Source organism: Diplodia corticola (genome assembly GCF_001883845.1).
Source record: "Diplodia corticola strain CBS 112549 chromosome Unknown scaffold24, whole genome shotgun sequence".
Classification (NCBI taxonomy): Eukaryota; Fungi; Ascomycota; class Dothideomycetes; order Botryosphaeriales; family Botryosphaeriaceae; genus Diplodia; species Diplodia corticola.
In genome coordinates, this window is record NW_017971503.1 from 163,690 (window position 1) to 182,342 (window position 18,653).

The following is an 18,653-nucleotide window of genomic DNA, read 5'->3' on the forward strand; positions in this document are numbered from 1 at the left end:
GGCTTGGCGGATGGGAGAGAAGAAACAGAGCAGTGGTGACGGAATGCGAAGGGGGAGCAGACTCTGACGTGCCCCGAGCCCCGCTAACGCGTCGCGCTCAACACTGGGACCGAAGCTTGACCTCACCCACGTTCACAATCGCCCGCCCACCTTGGCAACGTGCGGCCGCCGACTCGACTCCCTCAATTTCCCTCAGGCGCGACGCGCTACACCCCGCGCCCAGCTGTCGCTCGCACCCGCAAGCCATGGCTGCCCAGCTCATCGGCATCGCTGTGCTCGTCACCCTCAAGGACACTCACCACACCGTCGTGCAAGGCCGAGTCGCCAATGTCCTCGAGCGCTCTGCCACCCTCGTGCTGCAGGATGGTGCGTCTTTTTGCCTGTGAAAACCCAGCCCTCCGCTGACGCTGCACGCAGTCTTGTTCCCAGCCACCGGCCACCGCCTGCCTGGCTACACCATAGACGGCGCTCACATCGCCGACATCTCTGTCCAGCCGCAGCAGTCCACCCTCTCCACGCCCACCTACCCTCCGAGCCATCCGCCCGCCTTTCCGCCTCACCCGCAGCCTATAGTTCCCACCCCTGTCCAGTATGCGGCTCCTCCTCCTCCCAGCGCACCGCCCATCGAAGTCCCCGCCGTCGCGCAGCCCCTCCCGACACCCACAGTAGAGCCTCCGAGGCCAAAGCAGGCTTTCGTGGACCCCGCCATCCTGAGCTTTGCAAAGAGGCCCGGTACTCAGGCCAGCCAGACTGCCGAGGTGTCCATCACGCCGGTGAAACCCATTGCGGCGGCGGCGGCTGCTGCTAAACAGGCTGGAAAACCCTCTCCCTTCGTTGGAGCGGCTGCGAAAAAGGTGACGGTTGTTGGTGGCAAAAACGCGAAGCCCAAGGAGAATCCAGCTACGCTGACGGGTCCGTTCAACGCGCTGGGTCTGGACGCCGGCGAGGAGGATGGAGAAGAATCGGACGATCCGACCATCAACGAGGAGCGCGTTCGGAGGGTAAGCATCAGTACGACGCGTACGGGCAAGCCGTTGGAGACCCCGGCGGCCAAAGCGGCCGAGGCTGGGAAGAGGGCAAAGAAGGGTACGAGAGGCAAGAAGCAGAAGAAGGACCAGGCCCTTCCGCCCGCTGGCGAAGATAACGCGCCAGATTCGTCCCCCGAGGCTCCGCGCACGACGCCGGCGAAATTCAAGGGCAAGGGATGGAGGCAAACGCCCATGTTGCAAGATCCGCCGACCGCGCGGACGCCGGGCTTGATCGGCGGCAAGGTTGGCATGGAGGCGGTCAGGCTATCGAACCGTAAGACGAGAAGGCAGAAGGCCATGGACGCTACCAACGGGTGGGCAACCGAGGACGCAACCGATGTCCAGGAGCTTCCCGAATTCGACTTCGCTGAGAACCTATCGAAGTTCGACAAGCGCACCGTGTTTGAGCAGATTCGGAATGAAGACACGACGGCCGACGAGGACCGCCTGGTCAGCTTCAATCGTCTACCTCCTCGCGCCGGCACAGCCGGCGGGAAGAACCTCCATCCGACTGAGAATGTTCTTGAGCACAGGCGGCCAAACCTAAGGAGTACCTCGAATTCCTCGAGTGAAGACGAGTTCTCGGACTTCGACAGCGGGCGGAACTCCCGGCGAAACATGTCTCGAGCTTCGAACAGACGTGCGCCCTTCAGGTCAAACAGCGTCCTGCAGGATGACATCCACAACGCGTCAACGGCTAGCTTGAACAAGTCAGTCCGCAACCAACAGCATCGCGGTTCGACCGTTGTGTATTCCTCCACGAATTCCCCCGTTCCGGGACGTCCTACCCCGCCCTCCTCCCCTTCTGTAAACCTCCTCCCTCAACAACCCCATGCCAGCTTCCGCGTATCTCAATCAGGCACGACGTGTCACACGATCACACCCGGGACGATGACTGCGGTCGAGGAACTCGCAGAGGTGGAGTTTGGTCTGACAGAGGAACTCATGGCCGAGAACGCCGCGCGCGGCATCGCCCAAGTCGCCCTGCAGGCCGTCAACCCGGGCGGACGCCGCCTCGCGCGCGAGAACCTCGCCGTCAACGCGCGCCCGGTCGTCGTCGTCCTGGCGGGCAACCACCGCACGGGGGCGCGCGCCATCGCGGCGGCGCGGCACCTCCACGCGCGCGGCCCGCGCGTCGTGGTCGCGCTGCTCGGCTACGAGCGGCCGACGGACTACGACAAGGACGTGCGGCGGCAGCTGGAGCTGCTCAAGCGGCTCGGCGGCTACGCGCGCAGCTGGGCGGACGTGCAGCGCGGGCTCAAGCGGCTCGAGGCGCCGCCGGAGCTCATCGTCGACGCGCTGCTGGGCCGCAACCGCGAGTTCGACGCGCTCGGCCGCGAGGACCGCGCCTCGGCCATGGCCATGGTCGGCTGGGCCAACAAGAGCCGCGCGCAGGTGCTCGCCGTCGAGGGCCCCTCGGGCGTCGGCGCGTCGACGGGCGAGGTCAGCATCATCGAGGGCGAGCCGCTCGAGGTGCGCGCCAGGTACGTCGTCTGCCTGGGCGCGCCGCGGTCCGGCCTGTTCAGGGCGCTGCAGATGGGTCACGTCCGCGATCCGGACTGGCTGATTTGGGTGGTGGATCTGGGGTTGAACAAGGCGTGGAAGCGGGTCGGGGGTTTGGGGAGGAAGGGCGTGAGGTTTGGGAGCGAGTGGGCGGTGCAGATCAGGTTCGATGCTGCCGGTGGCGGGGAGGTGGACGCTGAGGAGAAGTGAAGTAGAGGTGGAAGTGAGGGGGGCTTTTTTTTTTGGATGCGAGCGACATGGTGGATGGGAAGGGAAGGGGAGGGGAGGGAAAAGTAGGTTGTATAAACAGGGTTGCGGCCGGGTTGCATGGCGTTTTTTTTTTTTTCAAATTCCCTTTCTGATAAATATTTCCCGGTATGCGCGTTGCTGGCGTATGAGATGGACAGGAGTGCGACTTGCAAGCATGTGGGTGGGGGAGGAAGGGAAAAAGCGGCATCAGAGGGTCCGCTGGGGTATAGAAGATGAGATATCCTTACCTCCGGTTTTCTTGGATGAATGGTTGAAACGTTGTCGTCCTTGGCCTCGGCCCCCACCCATTAATCTCACCAGACGCTTACGCAGGATCGCAACGGGATTCCTTGGCAGAGCTCCAAAATGCCGGCGGAAACCTTGTAGGCGAGATGCTGCTGGTCGGCCCATCAAAGTCCTATCTCCGAGGATTTTGGTCATCTGGTAAACCCATCCTGCGGCCCCGTATAAAAGAGGGTATGTACAAATGAAGCAACCCAGCCACACTCGCCGCCCTCTTCCCCACATCGTCGATTCTCTGGCTCCATCACATACCCAACCGGTCGTACCGTTCCTACCGACTACCACATCGCTTGGCTTTGTGCATTCTGTCTTGCTCATTCTAATTATCCCTCACACTTATAAAAGAAGAGAGATCGAAGCAAACCAAAAAGAAGAATGTCGTCCCCCTCCTCCTCGTCCTTCCCCCAACCGGAAAAACACGAAGGCTTCACCCTCGTGGTCTCGGTGACGATCCAGCCGGACAAGGTCGACGAGTGGCTGGGCCACTTCTGGAAGGCGTTCGACAGGGTCTCGGCCGAGCCCGAGTGCCTCAGCTTCGAGGTCTTCCGCTACCCGGACCAGCCGAACAAGGTCAAGTGGGTGGAGAATTGGAGCAAGAGCGTGGCGTGGTTCATGGAGGTTGGTCATCTCTCGATCTCTCTCTCTCTCTCTCTCTCTCTCTTTGATCTGGTCCTTTTCCTTTCTTTCCCCTGTTTTTTTTTTCCTTCGGGGGCGGGCCCGGGGTTTTCTTGGTGAGGTAGATTTTGCTGATCTCAAATAGAACCAAATCTCAAAGGCGTACATGCAGGCGTACCTCGAAGCGACGGATCCGCTGTTGATGGGGGAGAGGGAGAAGGAGGTGTTGGAGAGGTTCGGAGGGAAGTGGGCTCGTGCGCGGGAGGGAGTCTACGACAAGTCGTATTGAAGGGTTGGATAGGGCCCGGCGCGGGGCTTTCTTTGAGGATGAGATGCATGCGAGATGGGAACAGGGTGGTAACATCAAGTCTGTGTGTCCCATACGCCGTGGGTTTGAATTGAATGGCCGTGCATGGTACAGATCTGCGAGTGGCGGGAAGTAGTTTGCTTGAGTGAGACGCCGTCCGCTCCGGTTGCCAACATGCTTCAATTATATGGATGTGTTTCCGCCTGCTCTGGCGGGTACCCAAACGTCACCACCAGCCATTAACAGCCGACGTCACGACGATCCGCGTCTTCTTTTCTTCAAGCATCCGCATACGTAGACTGCACACAATCAGCCCCCATCACCGAGGTGGGTTACAATACGGAGACGGAAGGGCGTCGCCATACACTTCCCGTTTTCCCCGCCCTCCCCTGGCCATTAACCCGTAGCTATGTCACCTGCTTCGATTGTTCACGCTTTGGCATAGGCAAGCTTTTCGAAATGAAACTGTCACTAGTGCAAGGAAGGAGAAGTTGAACAGAGATGATAAAAGCCAAGGTGCACTTTTGCTTTGTTTTATATATATTCAGCCTACATTCACGCGCCGGCATCACGAAACACATCCTTGTTCTGCTATGAGTAACACTAGAAGGGGATGAACTTTGTCCACTTTCGCTTCTGCGGCTTCGCAGGGGGCGGCCTCGTAGCAGGCGGCCTCGTAGCGGGCATCATCGTGGCAGGCGGCATCTTAGCCGGCGACTTCGTAGCGGGCTTGTTCGCGGGAGTCCCGGAGGGCTTGTCGCGGGCATTCTTCACTACAGCCAACAGATCAAAGTAGGACGGTACAGTCCCTTTGGAGCTTTCACCCACCTTTCTAGCATAATGCACAGTCAGGCGGGACTCCATCATCGCCGCCAACATCCGGTCCTCCTCCTCGATCCGTGTCCGCTCCGCATCGAACCACTTGTCTTCTCTGGTGACGATTGGGTCTTCGGGAACATCTTGTGCGCGGGCTTTGCCTTTGCTCTTGTACGTTCTCATGTTTTCGTTGTCTCCGAGCCCGTCGGGGATGGTTCAAGATTGGTGTTGAGGCAGTGCTTACGAAATGCGTACACTTCGTTGGTGCGCATGGAGAGCTATCCGTGGAGTAGTGAGTTTATATAAGTTGTCCGGAGCAGGTGTTGTACCCAAAACACGCATTGCTCTACATTGAACTAGTCAATGAACAATGCTTTATGTACGAACAGGTACGAGAATTGAACAATGTCTTAGGTCTAAGAGTCTTAACACCAAAGTGTGCCTTGGTTTTCTTCTCAGCCTCAGTCCCAGAACTTCATATCCCATAGTTGAAATGATCTTCATAGTGATCGTCATGGTTTTGATAGTGTATTTTTTGGTGATAGGGAGTGTCCCGAGCCGTATAGCGGTGGCGGGGACCCCAGGTGGGATTTCGACAAACTTACGGCCGTGGTTGACCATAATTTGTTGATCTTGTTTTTGCCGAAAAACAAGAGTTCGTTGGTCGAAGATGTGCTGTGGAAGTGGTTTCGTTAGAGGCGTCTCGCTGTAAAAATAAAATTCGAAAAGTCTCATGGGAAATGTTTGATAGGGAAAGGGTGATAAGTTCCAGCTCGTTCATAAGACTGCTTTCATTGTATCAAGTAGGGCGGGCTCGTGCGTGGAAAAGCATCTTCTTTGTGTTCATCAAAGACAAAGGATTGATTCCGCACTAGGAAACAGCAGGATATGCCTTTCATTCACCCTTTCCAGCAAAGCTAAAATGTCCTTGCTCGCTCGGGGTACGCCAGAAGAGAATAGAAACCGCACAAAAAGTATCAGATTGACCGCCCATGTGGTAGAATCTCTACCAAACGATGCCAGCGCTTACAAGCTCCATAGCCCATGCAATACCTCTCCTGGATGTAGTTTCAATGAACGCTGGAAGCGAATTCCACGAATCATCGTCTCTTTGAGACATTATGCACCCTTAGCTTTCCTCGCAGATGGCTTCTTCCCTTTTCTTGGTTGGCTGCTGCTGAGTTGAATCTTGAATTCTTCATTTTCAAGGTCCAGCGAGCCGCGGAGAACGGACATCGAGATGAGTTCCTTGCTGTAGCACGGATGGCCACCTTCAATTCTGTCGCTGCCCATCAAAGCCATGACTTCTAGGTCTCCGTGATCAGTGGCCAGGATGATGTTGTTTCCAGCGTGCTTGTATTCCCGTGCTGACTTGGATATGATCTTCGCACCGCAAGCTTTGACGATTTTCTCTATGTCGCCAAACCCATTGCCGTATTCCTTTCTCGTGGCAGAGGTGAAGAACATGACTTTGTCTTTGAATAGTTCAGACCGGTCGATATTGAGGATTTTGTTTACTCTCTCTTCGTCATCTCCCCAACCCCATTCACTGGGAGCATTGAGCGGAGGAAACTGGGATGGATCCAACAACTTGCCCTCTTGTCGACTTCTTAGCACCCACTTGTCTGAAGCAATCGTCTTGCCCAGAGCAAGGCCAAGCAGCAGCTTCGCGCTCTTCAGAAGGCTCCCGTTGGTTGACCCAATGCAAACAATGTCGCAGATTTCAGTAACCTTGTCGACACTTTGAACACCTGACTTTCTCAAGAAGGCAGAGGATCCTTCGCGATCAACCACCTTGGTATTGCTGAATGCGACTCGTGGTGCCTTGCCACGATACGGTGATGCAACGTGGATCACAGAGCTTACAGAGCGTTGAGGGCTCTGTGAGCGAGTTGGTGTGTTGTGTTCCGATGCCGTTTTCATGGTCGGAGGGCGACTTGATGGGACAGATGCTGTGTTTGGAGTTTCACGGTCGACGCGAACCACGATGCTGGAAGCGAACGAATCATCAGATTCATCCACACCCTTGGCCTTCTTGTTCTTCTTCGTGGGTCGCCCTTGTTCGACATTCGCCGGCGAAGCCCTTTTCTTAGTATTGCGTGAGACAGGAATCCGAACTTGCGGCTCGGGTTTTGCCCTTCGTGATCTTCTTTGGTTGGTGGCGTTTGAGGAAGGCTCAGCCTTTTCCGTACCAACATCCATGGCTTGCCGGGGATCTGACGAAGGTTCGCGCATTGATGCGTCCTCTGATATCGCGCGAGCATCATTGGTTTTGCTTCTGCTTCTTCGAGCTTCCCGTACCATCGAAGCCTCAAGTGTCTCATACTCTGGAACCTCGCCTGTTTCCGCTTCTTGCTCCGGTTCGGATTCCTCCTCTCCCTCTTTTACTGGCTCAGCGGTCTGGTCACTGTAAAGAGACGAGCCAAGTTCCAAAGAAGGCAGTATATGCTCATGTGCTGTCTTGCTCCTTGGCCTTTCCGCGAAAGAATCCTTAACAGCACTCGGAGTACTCACGTTTGTACTCACGAGTTCTTTCGGGTCCACCGTCTTTGGCAGTGCGTCATCAGCGTTCGTGTACACCATGGGCAACTTGCGATGAGTGGCTGGAGTTTCCGCTACAATTAGAGACTGTTGTGTGGGTTGTGCCGGTGTAGCCGAAGGCAAAGTATGGGATCCTTGCATAGAGTGCTCCACCTGGACAGTTGTCCGCGTGGTTGACGGCTTGTGGGTCCTGCGGGTAGTGGCATGTTGACGCTGCTGGGTTTCTGGAACCTCATAACTCTCTTCATTGCTCCTCTGACGAATGGAGGAGTCCACTTTGATGTCTTCAATTTTTAGGGTCGACTCAAATTCATCATTGAGGCGAATGCAATCGTCGGGTCTGAGGATTGCGCTTTGACGGTGCTGACTGGTTGATTTGGGCAATCTTATCGTATGGTAGCCAGGAAGGGATTCAGCTCCTGGTGGTGAGATGGTGAAGCCGTCGACTTTGGCTTCAAAGGAAACGCGCCAGTCGTCGATAGCTGTCATTGTGTCAGCAGGAGACAGATGAAGGCGTGGCGGATGGACACTGACTTATCAGCGCCAGACAAATGGAGCCTTGTGCGATCTCTGCTTTCTGTGTCAGCATGAAGTGGCTCTGAAAGCGAGGTGAAGCTCTGTCTGTATACGCACGCGGAAGCGAGGACTGAGGCCGAACCGTGACATGACCGCGCCCATTGCGCAAGATGCAGGCGCTGCGTGTTATATCGTGTCGTGAATCGCCCGTCTCAAGGAAGAAGCCGGCGGCCGACATGGTGGTGCGCGTCAAGCTGCAGGCATGACGAGGTGGAGGATCAGTGGAAAGAGGAAGCCAGGGTAAAGAGACCAAGGCAGACATGAATGAGGTAGGTGCGCCGGCGCGATCCGCGTTGCGCCACATCGCGAACCCATGTGACCCTTACGTAATACACTTTCGCTTGCCCTTCGTGGAAGTCGCCCCCCTCAGAATTGCTGCAGGAAGAAGTCACCTACTTGCTGAGCACTGCAATATGACACCGTTTGCTTTGGAGCGTTCATAATAAACTTGCATACAACTCAAAATTCAAAGCTTCAATCGCCTTCCCCTGTGTTTATTCATCGCAAGCGTAAACAACCACGTCTCGTTTACACTGTAACGGAGAGCACACATTTCCAATGCAGGTCAGGAAGTAGATTCAAACGAAAATCCGAGTTTGTAACGACTATCGGCAGCAAGCCGCCGCGCTGCCTACGGAGAAGAACCAAAGCAACTTCTTCCTTGTCAACACGCCCGAATACTTTTCCGTGCCAGCTTCCTCACCCGCGTCCATCAATGCTCTCTTGAACTCTCCCCATTTCGACCCACGACTTCATGCATGGAAAGCCCCATAATGCTATTCAAGCCTGCATGAAAGAGAGAGAAAGAGGAATGCTTTTTCCGCTAAGACCATCAAGGAAGCACTATGCTCCGATAAGTACCCAGCGTCTTTGGTTTGTAGAAGACCGCGTTGTTTGCCAGGAACGGGCTTAAGCTAAACAAGAACACAAGACATGCAGACGGGCCATGCGCACGTCGAGAGACGACGAGTAAGGGCAGAAAGGCCGTCAGGTGGGGTAGACTGATCGTCTAGACCATCCAATACCTCTCAACCTTTACTTATGTACCCTCAGCATGGAACCACTGACAGGTAGCCGAAGTATTCGCTCCATCATCCGGCTACCGGGACTGCTGCTGCTGCTGCTGCTGCTTCCTTCGCTGACGTTTGCTCCAGCGTTTGCTGATTGAATCGGGGGCAGCCAAGTAGTACTGAGCGTCAGAGTGACGTGAACCCGGCTGTCCACCGCCATTCATCTTTCCTAAACCTGCCGCTACTGACCTTGCGCTGAGAGTTCGAAGTCTTGGTCGCAAACTGCTGCATCGCCCATCTGCAAATGACTCGAATTGCACAATGTCGGGAACCTTGGTTTGGCGCATCATGCGGATCAGTCATAGCTTCCTAAGCCAATCTGACTGGCGAAAGCGGTAGACACGCTACGAGCGTCGTCGTCCTCGGGGAAGGCCCGGCCACCAGCTCCACGGCCGTAACCAACGGGGCCAGGCTGTCCGCTCGATTCAACGTAGCGCTTGAGGCGATCCGACTGAGAGAGCGAAGTCGGCTTTCCGATGTCGTTGAGGCTGAGTCCTGCAAGGCTAACTCCACCCTGACCAACTCCACCCTTGCTGTCGACAATGCTGCCATTGGTGTCGGTGAGTTCCGATGCCGCGATCGATTCACCAGCAACACTGCTAGCAGCACCCGGGCTCTTTCCATTGGGCCTTCCTCCGGGACCGGGGGTGTTGCGTGCGCCAGGTAGCGTCGGCCAGGAATCGGTGAAGCCAGAGAACATAGGAGGATAGTTGGAGCTGACCCCAACCCCACCAAGCGCAGAGGAGTGGACCGAGGAAACGTCATCGGGAATGTATCCAACAATGGAGCCATTGTCCGTGTACTCCTGACGGCCCTTGTTGCCGTTGACATTGCGGCTAGACGTCATGTTCGAAGCATGTTGGAACGCCATCTGGTAACGTTGGGGGCCGCGGTAGCTGGTCTTGGGACGGCTGAATTGCAACAGGGAAGTCTGAAGGTTGTTCAAAGGGCCCTCGACCAGACAGTTGCGCTCCTTGAAGTGCAGAAGGAGGAAGTGCCACAGAGGGTGCTTCGACAAAACCTTTGGGTTGCCCAGAATGACAAGACCGTACTTGGCACGAGTGAGAGCCACGTTGAGACGGCGCGGGTCGCTCAAGAAACCGATTCCTTGGTGGTCGTTGGAGCGTACGCAAGAGAGAACGATGAAGTCCTTCTCACGGCCCTGGAACGCATCAACGGAAGCAACCTCGATCTCCTTGTAGTTCTCCTTCTTGAAAGTACCGTTCGCCTGCATGGACTGCACGACATAGCTGCGCTGACCCTCGTACGGAGTAATGATACCGATGTCCTGGGGCTTGACACCAGCCTTGAAGAAGCGCGTGACGATCTTTTCAACGTTCGCTGCTTCGGTACGGTTCAGGTAGGATGTTCCAGAGGCGGAGATTTCCTCATTGCCCAAGTTAGACCAGAACATCATCGGGCTGTCAACGACCGGCCAGGGGAAGTCGACCTCCTTGCGCATCCGCGACTCCCGCGTGACACCGTTCTGCAGGGAGCCCTCGTAAAACATGTTCGAAGGGAAATCGGACAAGCAGGGATGCATACGGTATTGCACCTGCAAACGAATCGGGGCGCAACCGAGAATAACAAGACGCTCGAAGAGGGACTGGTTCAGACCAGCCTTGGCGGCCTTTTTGTTCATAATGACGGGCCCAAGCTGCTGGTGATCGCCAACCAAGACAACCTGCTTGCAGCCCAAAACGAGCGGAATCATGCACTCAGGCTCAGCAGATTGGGTTGACTCGTCGATCAACACAGTGCGGAACTTGAACTTGGCCAAGCGCGGGTCACCGGCACCGACGCAAGTGCAGCAAATGACGTCGGCATTGGTCAATATTTCCCGCTCAGCAGCACGGGTCAGTTGCTTGAACTTCTTTTCATCCTGGCTAGACAGTTCGCCCAGCTCGCTCTTCAGCTGGTTCAATTTGTTGAGCTCGACGTTCGTGTCGTTCATGCGAACCTGTTCGTGGAGGGAAAGGAATCCAACAGGTGACTCGACATCTTCCCTAGACTTTGCGGTAACCCGAACGGTCTTGAGGCCAGTACGATGGATACGTTCGCAGAGTTGATCCACAGCAACGTTAGACGGCGCACAAACGAGGACCTGGCCACCGTTGATCTTGGCCAAGTGGTAGATGATAGTGGCCGAAGTAACCGTTTTGCCCGTACCGGGGGGACCCTGGATTAAGCTCAGAGGTTTCTGCAGAACGCTCTTCACAGCATTGATCTGAGAACCGTTGAGCTCCGGGAGTCCAGGAACACTGAACTTGCGTGGAAGCTGAGTCTTCATAGGAGCGGCGGCAACCTCATGGCCCAGGAGACGGTGGAAAATGTAACCAGAGACGCTCATTTCGTCAATAGCGAAGGTCTTCATGGCATGCTGCATGCGGTCAAAGGAAGTGGCCTTCCAGACATAGTCGGCGGTGAAGTTATGAGTGCACTCAGTAGGGACTGATTTGTGGTCTCCCTTGGTACGCAGCTCAATCGTAACCTCATCGGACTGGTTATTGGGAATCTTGATCACGTATCCCACGCCTTCCCAGTGCGGCCTGAGTTCACCAGTGTAGCGCAGCCGCATCTCGTCTCCCACGGCAAGCTTCACATCTCCCAATTCCAGTTTCGGCAGCGTGAAACTTGCCAAGTGCTTATTGTTCAAACCATAGTCCCAGCGCACAATAAGACCATCCTGAGACTGCGACTCTTTCAGCTTGCGGTCGTAATCGGCCTCGATCTTGACCAGCGGACCGAAAACGTTCTGGTACTGGTAGGCATCATCGTAGCGGAGCAAGACCGGCGCGGGCTCATCGTCAACTCCAGCTCCTTTCTCCAAATCCGCGATAGTGGCATTACTGTTGTCCTTCCACATTTCCTCCAGTTTAGCAATCATCTGGGGACTCAGGTGGCGGGCGCGGAGCTGTTCCTGGTCCGAGGGTTGGGAAACGAGCCACGGGAGGAACGTGCGGTCCTCAATCAATGGCTGCCAGCGCGAGGTATCCCAATTCATGTCCTTAGAAGAAGGCATGGCGGCGCATGGCTGGCGGCACAGAAGGACGACAACGGTGTCGGATTTGGCTGGAATGAAGCCAAGAAGAAAGACGTTTTTAGTCCCACAGTTGTAGCACTCCAATACAGTGTCGCCGAGCGAAGACGAGGGGTGGAGCTGGACCTCTTTGTGGCGGGAGCGGACAAGATGGTTGATCATGTGGGAAGAAGACGTGTTGCCACGGGCGCTGCAAAACCACTTGCTGCAGCTCAGGCACTTGATGACACTGCTGGGGTTGTGGATGCCGCAGTAGCTGGACGGCGACAGTTAGCGCAGCGCTTCAAGCTGGTGGAGGGGTTGCTCACGCGCAAGCATGAGAGGGCAGCTCAACATCCTCATCGGGCTTCTGCTGTTTGCCGCCAACCTGCATGCTGGCCATGCTCTCCATGTCATCTTCATCGTAGGTGTCGCCATCCTCGTCGTCGTCAAGGCGGCGCCGGCGGCCGTTAAGGTTGGAGCGGCCAAGATCGCCATCCAGGATGCTCTCATCGTCGCCGGCGTTGATGGTGGAGGCCGAGTCGGAAACCAGGTGGTTGCCCAGGTGAGTAAAGGCGCCCTCCATGATGGTCGTAGGCCCGGGCGGGCTGTGGGGGATGCTGGGTTCCGTTGCTGGGGAGCTTGCTGGAGGTTGCGGAGGAGGCAAAATCAAAGCTGCGGTGCGGGCGGTGGTGGGCAGAGCAGTCGGGCACGGACGCGCGGGCCGCGAGGACGCTTCCTGCAGAACGGGCGCAGCGCGGCTTCTGGATGCGCGGACGAGGCGGGCGCGGCTGCGGGATGGCGATGCTTGCGCGAGTGATTGCCTTGGGCGCGGCGTGCGCGGTTGGGGAGAGGAGGTGGTCAGGCTTTGGCGGCGCGGCAGACGGGCTTGAGGGCATGTGTCGATCCGCCCGGAGAGAAATTCTGGGACGCCGCCAAAAAGTTCAACACCACTAGCTCCGCCGCCTCCAGCCGCTGCACGCCCTGCCTGCCGCCCGCATCCCGCCCGCATCCCGCCTGCAAACTGCTCCGCCGTGCGAACGCCTTCGACTCCGCATTGCGCCGATTCTCACTGCTGCCAGAGCGCCGCATCGCCCGCCATGATTGTTCGTCCACCACACCCGCATCCAGCTCTCCGCACCGCACACTGACTCTTGCACAGCGCCGACAGGCCCGCGAGAGGCGTGACTACCTCTACCGCCGTGCCCTGACCCTCCGCGACGCCGAAATCGCCTCGAAGCGCGCAGCACTGCGAGCCTCTCTCGCCAGTGGCAAGCCGCTGGACCCGTCCATCGCCAACGACAAAGACCTGCGTGCAAACTACAAGTACGACGAGTCGCAACAGGACCGCTCCACCCAGGAGGCGCTGGATCTGGACGACGAGTACGCGCAGCTTTCGGGCGTCGTGGATCCGCGTGTGCTGGTGACGACCTCGCGCGATCCCAGCACTCGCCTGGGTGCGTTCGCCAAGGAGATTCGCCTGTTGCTGCCCACGAGCATCCGCGTCAACAGAGGAAACCTCGTCCTGCCCAACATCGTGTCGAGTGCGAAGGCTGCCGGACTGAGTGATGTGATTCTGCTCCACGAGCACCGTGGCACGCCCACGGCCATGACCATCTCCCACTTCCCCCACGGCCCCACCGCTTCGTTCTCGCTTCACAACGTCGTCCTGCGCCACGATATCCCCAATGCCGCCCGTGGCACCGTCTCCGAGTCCTATCCGCATCTGATCTTTGAGGGCTTTACCACCAACCTCGGCAAGCGCGTCGTCAAGGTTCTACAGCATCTCTTTCCCCCACGCCCTGCCGCAGCAACTCCCAAGGACGTCGGCAACCGTGTTGTTACGTTTGTCAACCGCGAGGATAGCATCGAGGTCCGTCACCATGTCTTTGTGCGCACGGGCTACCAGAGCGTCGAGCTGGCGGAGGTCGGCCCGCGGATGACGATGCGTCTGTTTGAGATCCGTGGAGGCACTTTGGAAAACAAGGACGGTGATGTGGAGTGGCACATGAACCAGTTCACACGCACAGCCAAGAAGAAGGATTACTTGTAATGCCCGCAGCCAGCATTTGCGGGCAATGGAGTCGGATTCCGCTGCCAAGGGGAGAGAAGTGCAGGGGCGGACATTAAAAAGAGGGGATTGGGCATCTGGACGGCGCATATCACGGTACTGGGGTTATAACTCGGGGATTTCCAGGGATGGAGCGGCATCTATGGCGTTATTTGGGCACGAATGGAGGAGGAAAGCGCGCGGGATGATGCGCATGATGGAGCACCGCGACGCGTCGAGACTGTCTGCAAGATACAGCACAACAGGCCAACAGCAACCAATGCATAACCCACACACGACAAGCTTCCGCCGTGCTGCTATGCCACGTTGTACCACCCCCGTCAGCAACTTGCACACATGGCACGCACATGCATTAGGGCGCCTCCACGCACGCCCTAGGCGAGATCGAGCGCCTCACTGCAGATTCGGAGTCATGAAGCCGCCATGAGACTGCGCGGCAGGCACGCGGCTAACTACCTATCGTCGCCGAACGCCTGTTATTCTCCGCTTGACTACCGCCTTCTCATCAGTGACAAAGCGGAGTCACATGCTCCCCACTCTCTGCCAAGCCGTTCGCTCCCCGATAAACGGACAGCACATCTACTCTCCCTCGTGATGCCACCAGCGGCTACTCCCGACCACCCGCGTCGCGCGGCAGACCGCGACATAATTTTCGACCCCGCAACTAGCAGTCATGTCCAATCCTTTCTAGCCGCGAGAACCGCGCCTCCTTTGACCGGAGTTTACTCCTCCTTCCTATCAAATCGTCCTAGCGGCTATCTGGCGCTCTACCGGCGGGTGTTGCGCCTTCGTATCGGCACTTAGGGTAGATCAATTGTGGGCAGCCCTCGGAGACACCTCCAGCCTCACTGTACCGAGTACCGTCATTGGACCTCTGAAATAGAAAAAATTGAGCACAGAGCATCTTCACACCGAATGATGCCACTGCGATTTCATCACATCTCCTAGTACAATTGCTATGGACGAGAGAAGGGCCGAGACCGCTCAGCCTCATCTTTGCTCCCTGACGGTCATGTGGATGGACGCTCGCAACCTATCGGATTATCGAGGGAGAGGCAGAGATAAACAGCCTGGACAGGTAGGCTCTCACCTACGGATGAAGACGCAGCTAATCCGAAGGAGAGATCCGAACTGCAAGCCACGTCGAATATCAGCATCGTGCTCATCGTCGATCTCGGATAGCAATTGCTCCAGCTCTGGAAGCGCTGCCTGCGTGTGCATGCATGCATGCATGACAGTTGAGCCCCGTGCCCTTGTGCCTCATCCCATACAGCGATTTGCACCTTTTCAGGTTACTCACGCCTTTCGCCATCAGCTGATACGCAATGCGAGACAGAAGTGAGCAAAGACGACTCTGTCTGACCCGTCATGATGATAACGATGAGCAGTCGCGGCCTCCAATAACAGTAAAAAGCGCAGAGGGTCAGGAGTGCCTATCTCACCCTTCTATCTCATCGCACTGTCAATCTGCACGATCATACGTAAAAGCACACGCCTCAGCCGACGATGGTCCACAAGATTCTGTCAGTCCCCGTCCTGCTCTGACCTTTTCTCGCCTCTTGCTCTTGGTTCCAGAGGCGACGGCCGAGAGAACGAAGGCAAAAGCAAAGAGAGACATGCATCATGCCGCCCCCAACTCCCCAAACCCCTCGTCCGTGCCTGCCTACCTGCATGACGCACAAACCCCATAGCACGCACCGCTGCGCACACCCTTATCCCCTTACTATTCCCACCCTTTTGCCGTGCTCTCAGATGCCCTTGATCCACTCGATGACTGCCCTCCCTCGCACAGATCTCACAGCGGAGTCAACCGTTTGGCCACGGCATCCGTCGCCCCCGGCTCGCCGCTCTTTCCTTTTGGTTGACCGTTCATGCACATGTGCGTACACGCATACGTCCAACGGACATGCATGGGCACATGCAGCCACGCACCGTGGAATTTCCTACCTGCCCTCACATCCACTTCGGTCCAGTGCCGCATCTGCCCTTTTCGCTCGCTTTGCATGCCCTCCAAGGCCCTGCATGCCTTTCTACACACAGACGTCCATTCTCCATCAATCTTCACTGCCTGTTCCCCGCTTGTTCTATTCCACTGCCCGTACACTCCACGCTAGCCCTTCCTCGCCCCTCCTGCAGCTTAGCCAGGAGAGGGTAAAAAGGTGAGAAGAGCAACGAAGGAGAGAATGGAGACGAGGGAACGTGCCGACAGGCGTTGGTCATTGCACATCGGGGAGAGGGGAAGAGGGGGCCGACGATAGTCTTGTCCACACACACACACACAACGCACACACTCACACACACACACACACACACACACACACATGCAGAATCTCTCTCCCCGCAAACCGCGCGTGCACGGCGTGATACAATCTGGAGTTCATTTTCCGCAACACACCGCTTCTCTTCTCCCCCTCCCTTCGTTCCCCTCTTGGTTCCCCGATCGTCCCGTCCTCACCACCGCGTGCATCACATGTGTGGAGGAATATTATTATTATTGGGACGAGGCTGGCTGAACTCCATGTACGACGAGACCGAATTGGAAAGGGGGGGAGGAAAATGCGGGATCAGCACCCGGCCTTGGAGGAAGTGGCTTGCATCCACGACGGCAGGGACGGAGAGGCGAACAGTCCGCCTCGTCTGAAATGGCTGCGGCATCTTTCCTCTCGAGCCTTTGTCAAAAAAAGCAATGAGAAGTGGCGTGGGCTGTTGGTTGATAGCACACACGACTAATTGGCCGTTACTGGAAGGATCCATTATTGAAGTCGTTGTTGGCTATCAGACGCTAAACTTGAAAGCATTTGCGGGATATAGAGGTCGAGGACAAGCGCTGGCTGCACTCACTCTAGGGGAAGAGGGGAATGCTGTTAGTCCAACACACACGTACGGACGTAAAGCTGGCTTGCCAATGCAAAGTAGCACGAGAGAGCTTGGCATGCGTTGGACAGCCTCTCATTACCCATCTCGAACGCTGATAAAATCCATATGGCGGTGAGCAGATTCGACAAGCGCTGCTGCAGCTCGAGTGGGTTGCAGCAGCACTAACTCGCCCTTCGCGATCACGTCCGTCGCGTTAGCTATTGGAATTTGCCTTACGTAAAATAGTTGGAGTCGGCGCCCCGAGGGTTTATGTATAGTGCTTAAGTCCTATGTCCATGTCGTCGGACAATGCGCTCCCGGATGCCCCGTGCAAAGAGCCCATCATGTGTTTTGCAGCTTGCAGCATGCGCTGCGCAGGACGGGCGCTCTGTGACGCCATCTGTGGCAGTGGCCGTCCCATCTGGGCGCCTTGCAAACGCAGGGAGAAGAAGAGCGGTGGGCAAAGGCGCGTGAAGCTTCTCTCGCCGTCTACCTACTGCGGTTCCATTCTGCGAAAAGAAGAGCAGAGCGCCCCTATGAGGGCATGTGCACGGCACGCATAGACAAGCGGCTGCACAGAGCGCGATGGGAACAGGCGAGGGCGGTGGGTCTGGTCTGTCCAGAGCAGATGTGGTTGCGCTACCCGTGCGGCATGCAGAAAGACAAGTCACGAAAGGGCATGAGGGCATGAAGAAACGGGCAGCGAGCAAAGTAGTCAGGAGGTGGGGTGGAGGGGCAGGAACTAGCGATTTGGAGCATGGGCCAAGCGAGCGAGCGAGGGAACGAGGGAGCAGAAAAAAAGATACGAGCAAGATACGATAGGGCGACGCCGAGCCGCCTGTTCACCTCTGTTGTGTGCGTCTCGCATGTGGGGTTCGTTGGTGGATACCTACCGGACCCGGGCAAGACCAAGACGGAACATCGGTAAATGTGAACGCGGAGCATGCGTAACAGGAAGGAAGCAGCCTTGGGTTTTCGTTTTTTTATTTTTCCAGCTGCACTGCGTTCAACGAACCCTTCCCTTTCCGTCGTCCTGCTTGCGCCCACACGCCACAGAGTGCCCGGCTGTCCGGCCGAAGGATTCCCCTCTCATTCCATGCCTCGCTTCTCTGCATGGCACCCAGGCAGCAGCGTGTTGCTTTTCCGTCTTCTGCAACGGTTCCCACCGCTCATCTTTAGCGAAGTGCAGGAAAAAAAAAAAAGAGGGCTTGCACAGCCCCTCCGCTGGCGGGCCCCGTTTCTGCTGACGAGAGACGATGACGCTTTGGTAGTAGGCGGTGGGCGGATGAAAGACGCTGCAAATCCGCAAAGTACCGACGGCCGGTTGCGGGCCAAAGGGACCCACGGCCCTCACCTGCTGCACGGTTCAACAAAGAATACAGGAAAAAAATCAGCGGGCAAAGCGGGCAATGCGCACGGAACCCGCCAGAGCACGCAACAAGCACCCAGGTCGGCCAGAGTCATGCTTACGAGCACGCGACGTCAAGGTGATGGAGAGAGAGGAAGAGATCGTTGTGTTTGTCTCATCAGGCCGGCCACCGCTGTCTGTCGCCACAACCCGTCGTGATTATCATTTCATCTCAACTGCCTATCCTTCCCTTCGCCCTCTCTCCACTCTCAAACACAGAACCCCTGAAGTGATACCCCTTTGTCGTGGCAAGCCCACAACCCCTCGCACTCTTTTTGCGCTGCGCAGCCA

The 18,653-nt window shown here is 56.8% G+C and overlaps 6 protein-coding genes across 6 annotated transcripts; 3 read left to right on the forward strand and 3 right to left on the reverse strand.

Moving 5' to 3' along the window:
* Positions 1–245: 245 nt before the first annotated feature.
* BKCO1_2400053 (uncharacterized protein) lies at positions 246–2,741 on the forward strand (the record flags this gene model as incomplete). The annotated part of the gene is made up of 2 exons (XM_020273151.1): positions 246–366; positions 418–2,741. 2 exons carry the CDS (start codon positions 246–248, stop codon positions 2,739–2,741), a joined length of 2,445 nt encoding a protein of 814 aa, XP_020130513.1.
* Positions 2,742–3,458: 717 nt separating this feature from the next.
* BKCO1_2400054 (antibiotic biosynthesis monooxygenase) lies at positions 3,459–3,987 on the forward strand (the record flags this gene model as incomplete). The annotated part of the gene is made up of 2 exons (XM_020273152.1): positions 3,459–3,701; positions 3,844–3,987. The coding sequence occupies 2 exons, from the start codon at positions 3,459–3,461 to the stop codon at positions 3,985–3,987; spliced, it is 387 nt and encodes a 128-aa protein (XP_020130526.1).
* A 621-nt stretch (positions 3,988–4,608) lies between these two features.
* On the reverse strand, positions 4,609–5,004 carry BKCO1_2400055 (uncharacterized protein; the record flags this gene model as incomplete). Its single annotated transcript, XM_020273153.1, has 1 exon — positions 4,609–5,004. The coding sequence occupies one exon, from the start codon at positions 5,002–5,004 to the stop codon at positions 4,609–4,611; it is 396 nt and encodes a 131-aa protein (XP_020130508.1).
* Positions 5,005–5,940: 936 nt separating this feature from the next.
* Positions 5,941–7,851, reverse strand: BKCO1_2400056 (brct domain protein; the record flags this gene model as incomplete). Its single annotated transcript, XM_020273154.1, has 1 exon — positions 5,941–7,851. One exon carries the CDS (start codon positions 7,849–7,851, stop codon positions 5,941–5,943), a length of 1,911 nt encoding a protein of 636 aa, XP_020130511.1.
* Positions 7,852–9,303: 1,452 nt separating this feature from the next.
* On the reverse strand, positions 9,304–12,613 carry BKCO1_2400057 (atp-dependent helicase nam7; the record flags this gene model as incomplete). Its single annotated transcript, XM_020273155.1, has 2 exons — positions 9,304–12,304; positions 12,357–12,613. 2 exons carry the CDS (start codon positions 12,611–12,613, stop codon positions 9,304–9,306), a joined length of 3,258 nt encoding a protein of 1,085 aa, XP_020130507.1.
* A 514-nt stretch (positions 12,614–13,127) lies between these two features.
* BKCO1_2400058 (u3 small nucleolar ribonucleoprotein imp4) lies at positions 13,128–14,080 on the forward strand (the record flags this gene model as incomplete). Its single annotated transcript, XM_020273156.1, has 2 exons — positions 13,128–13,133; positions 13,190–14,080. The coding sequence occupies 2 exons, from the start codon at positions 13,128–13,130 to the stop codon at positions 14,078–14,080; spliced, it is 897 nt and encodes a 298-aa protein (XP_020130509.1).
* Between the last annotated feature and the right edge of the window lie 4,573 nt (positions 14,081–18,653).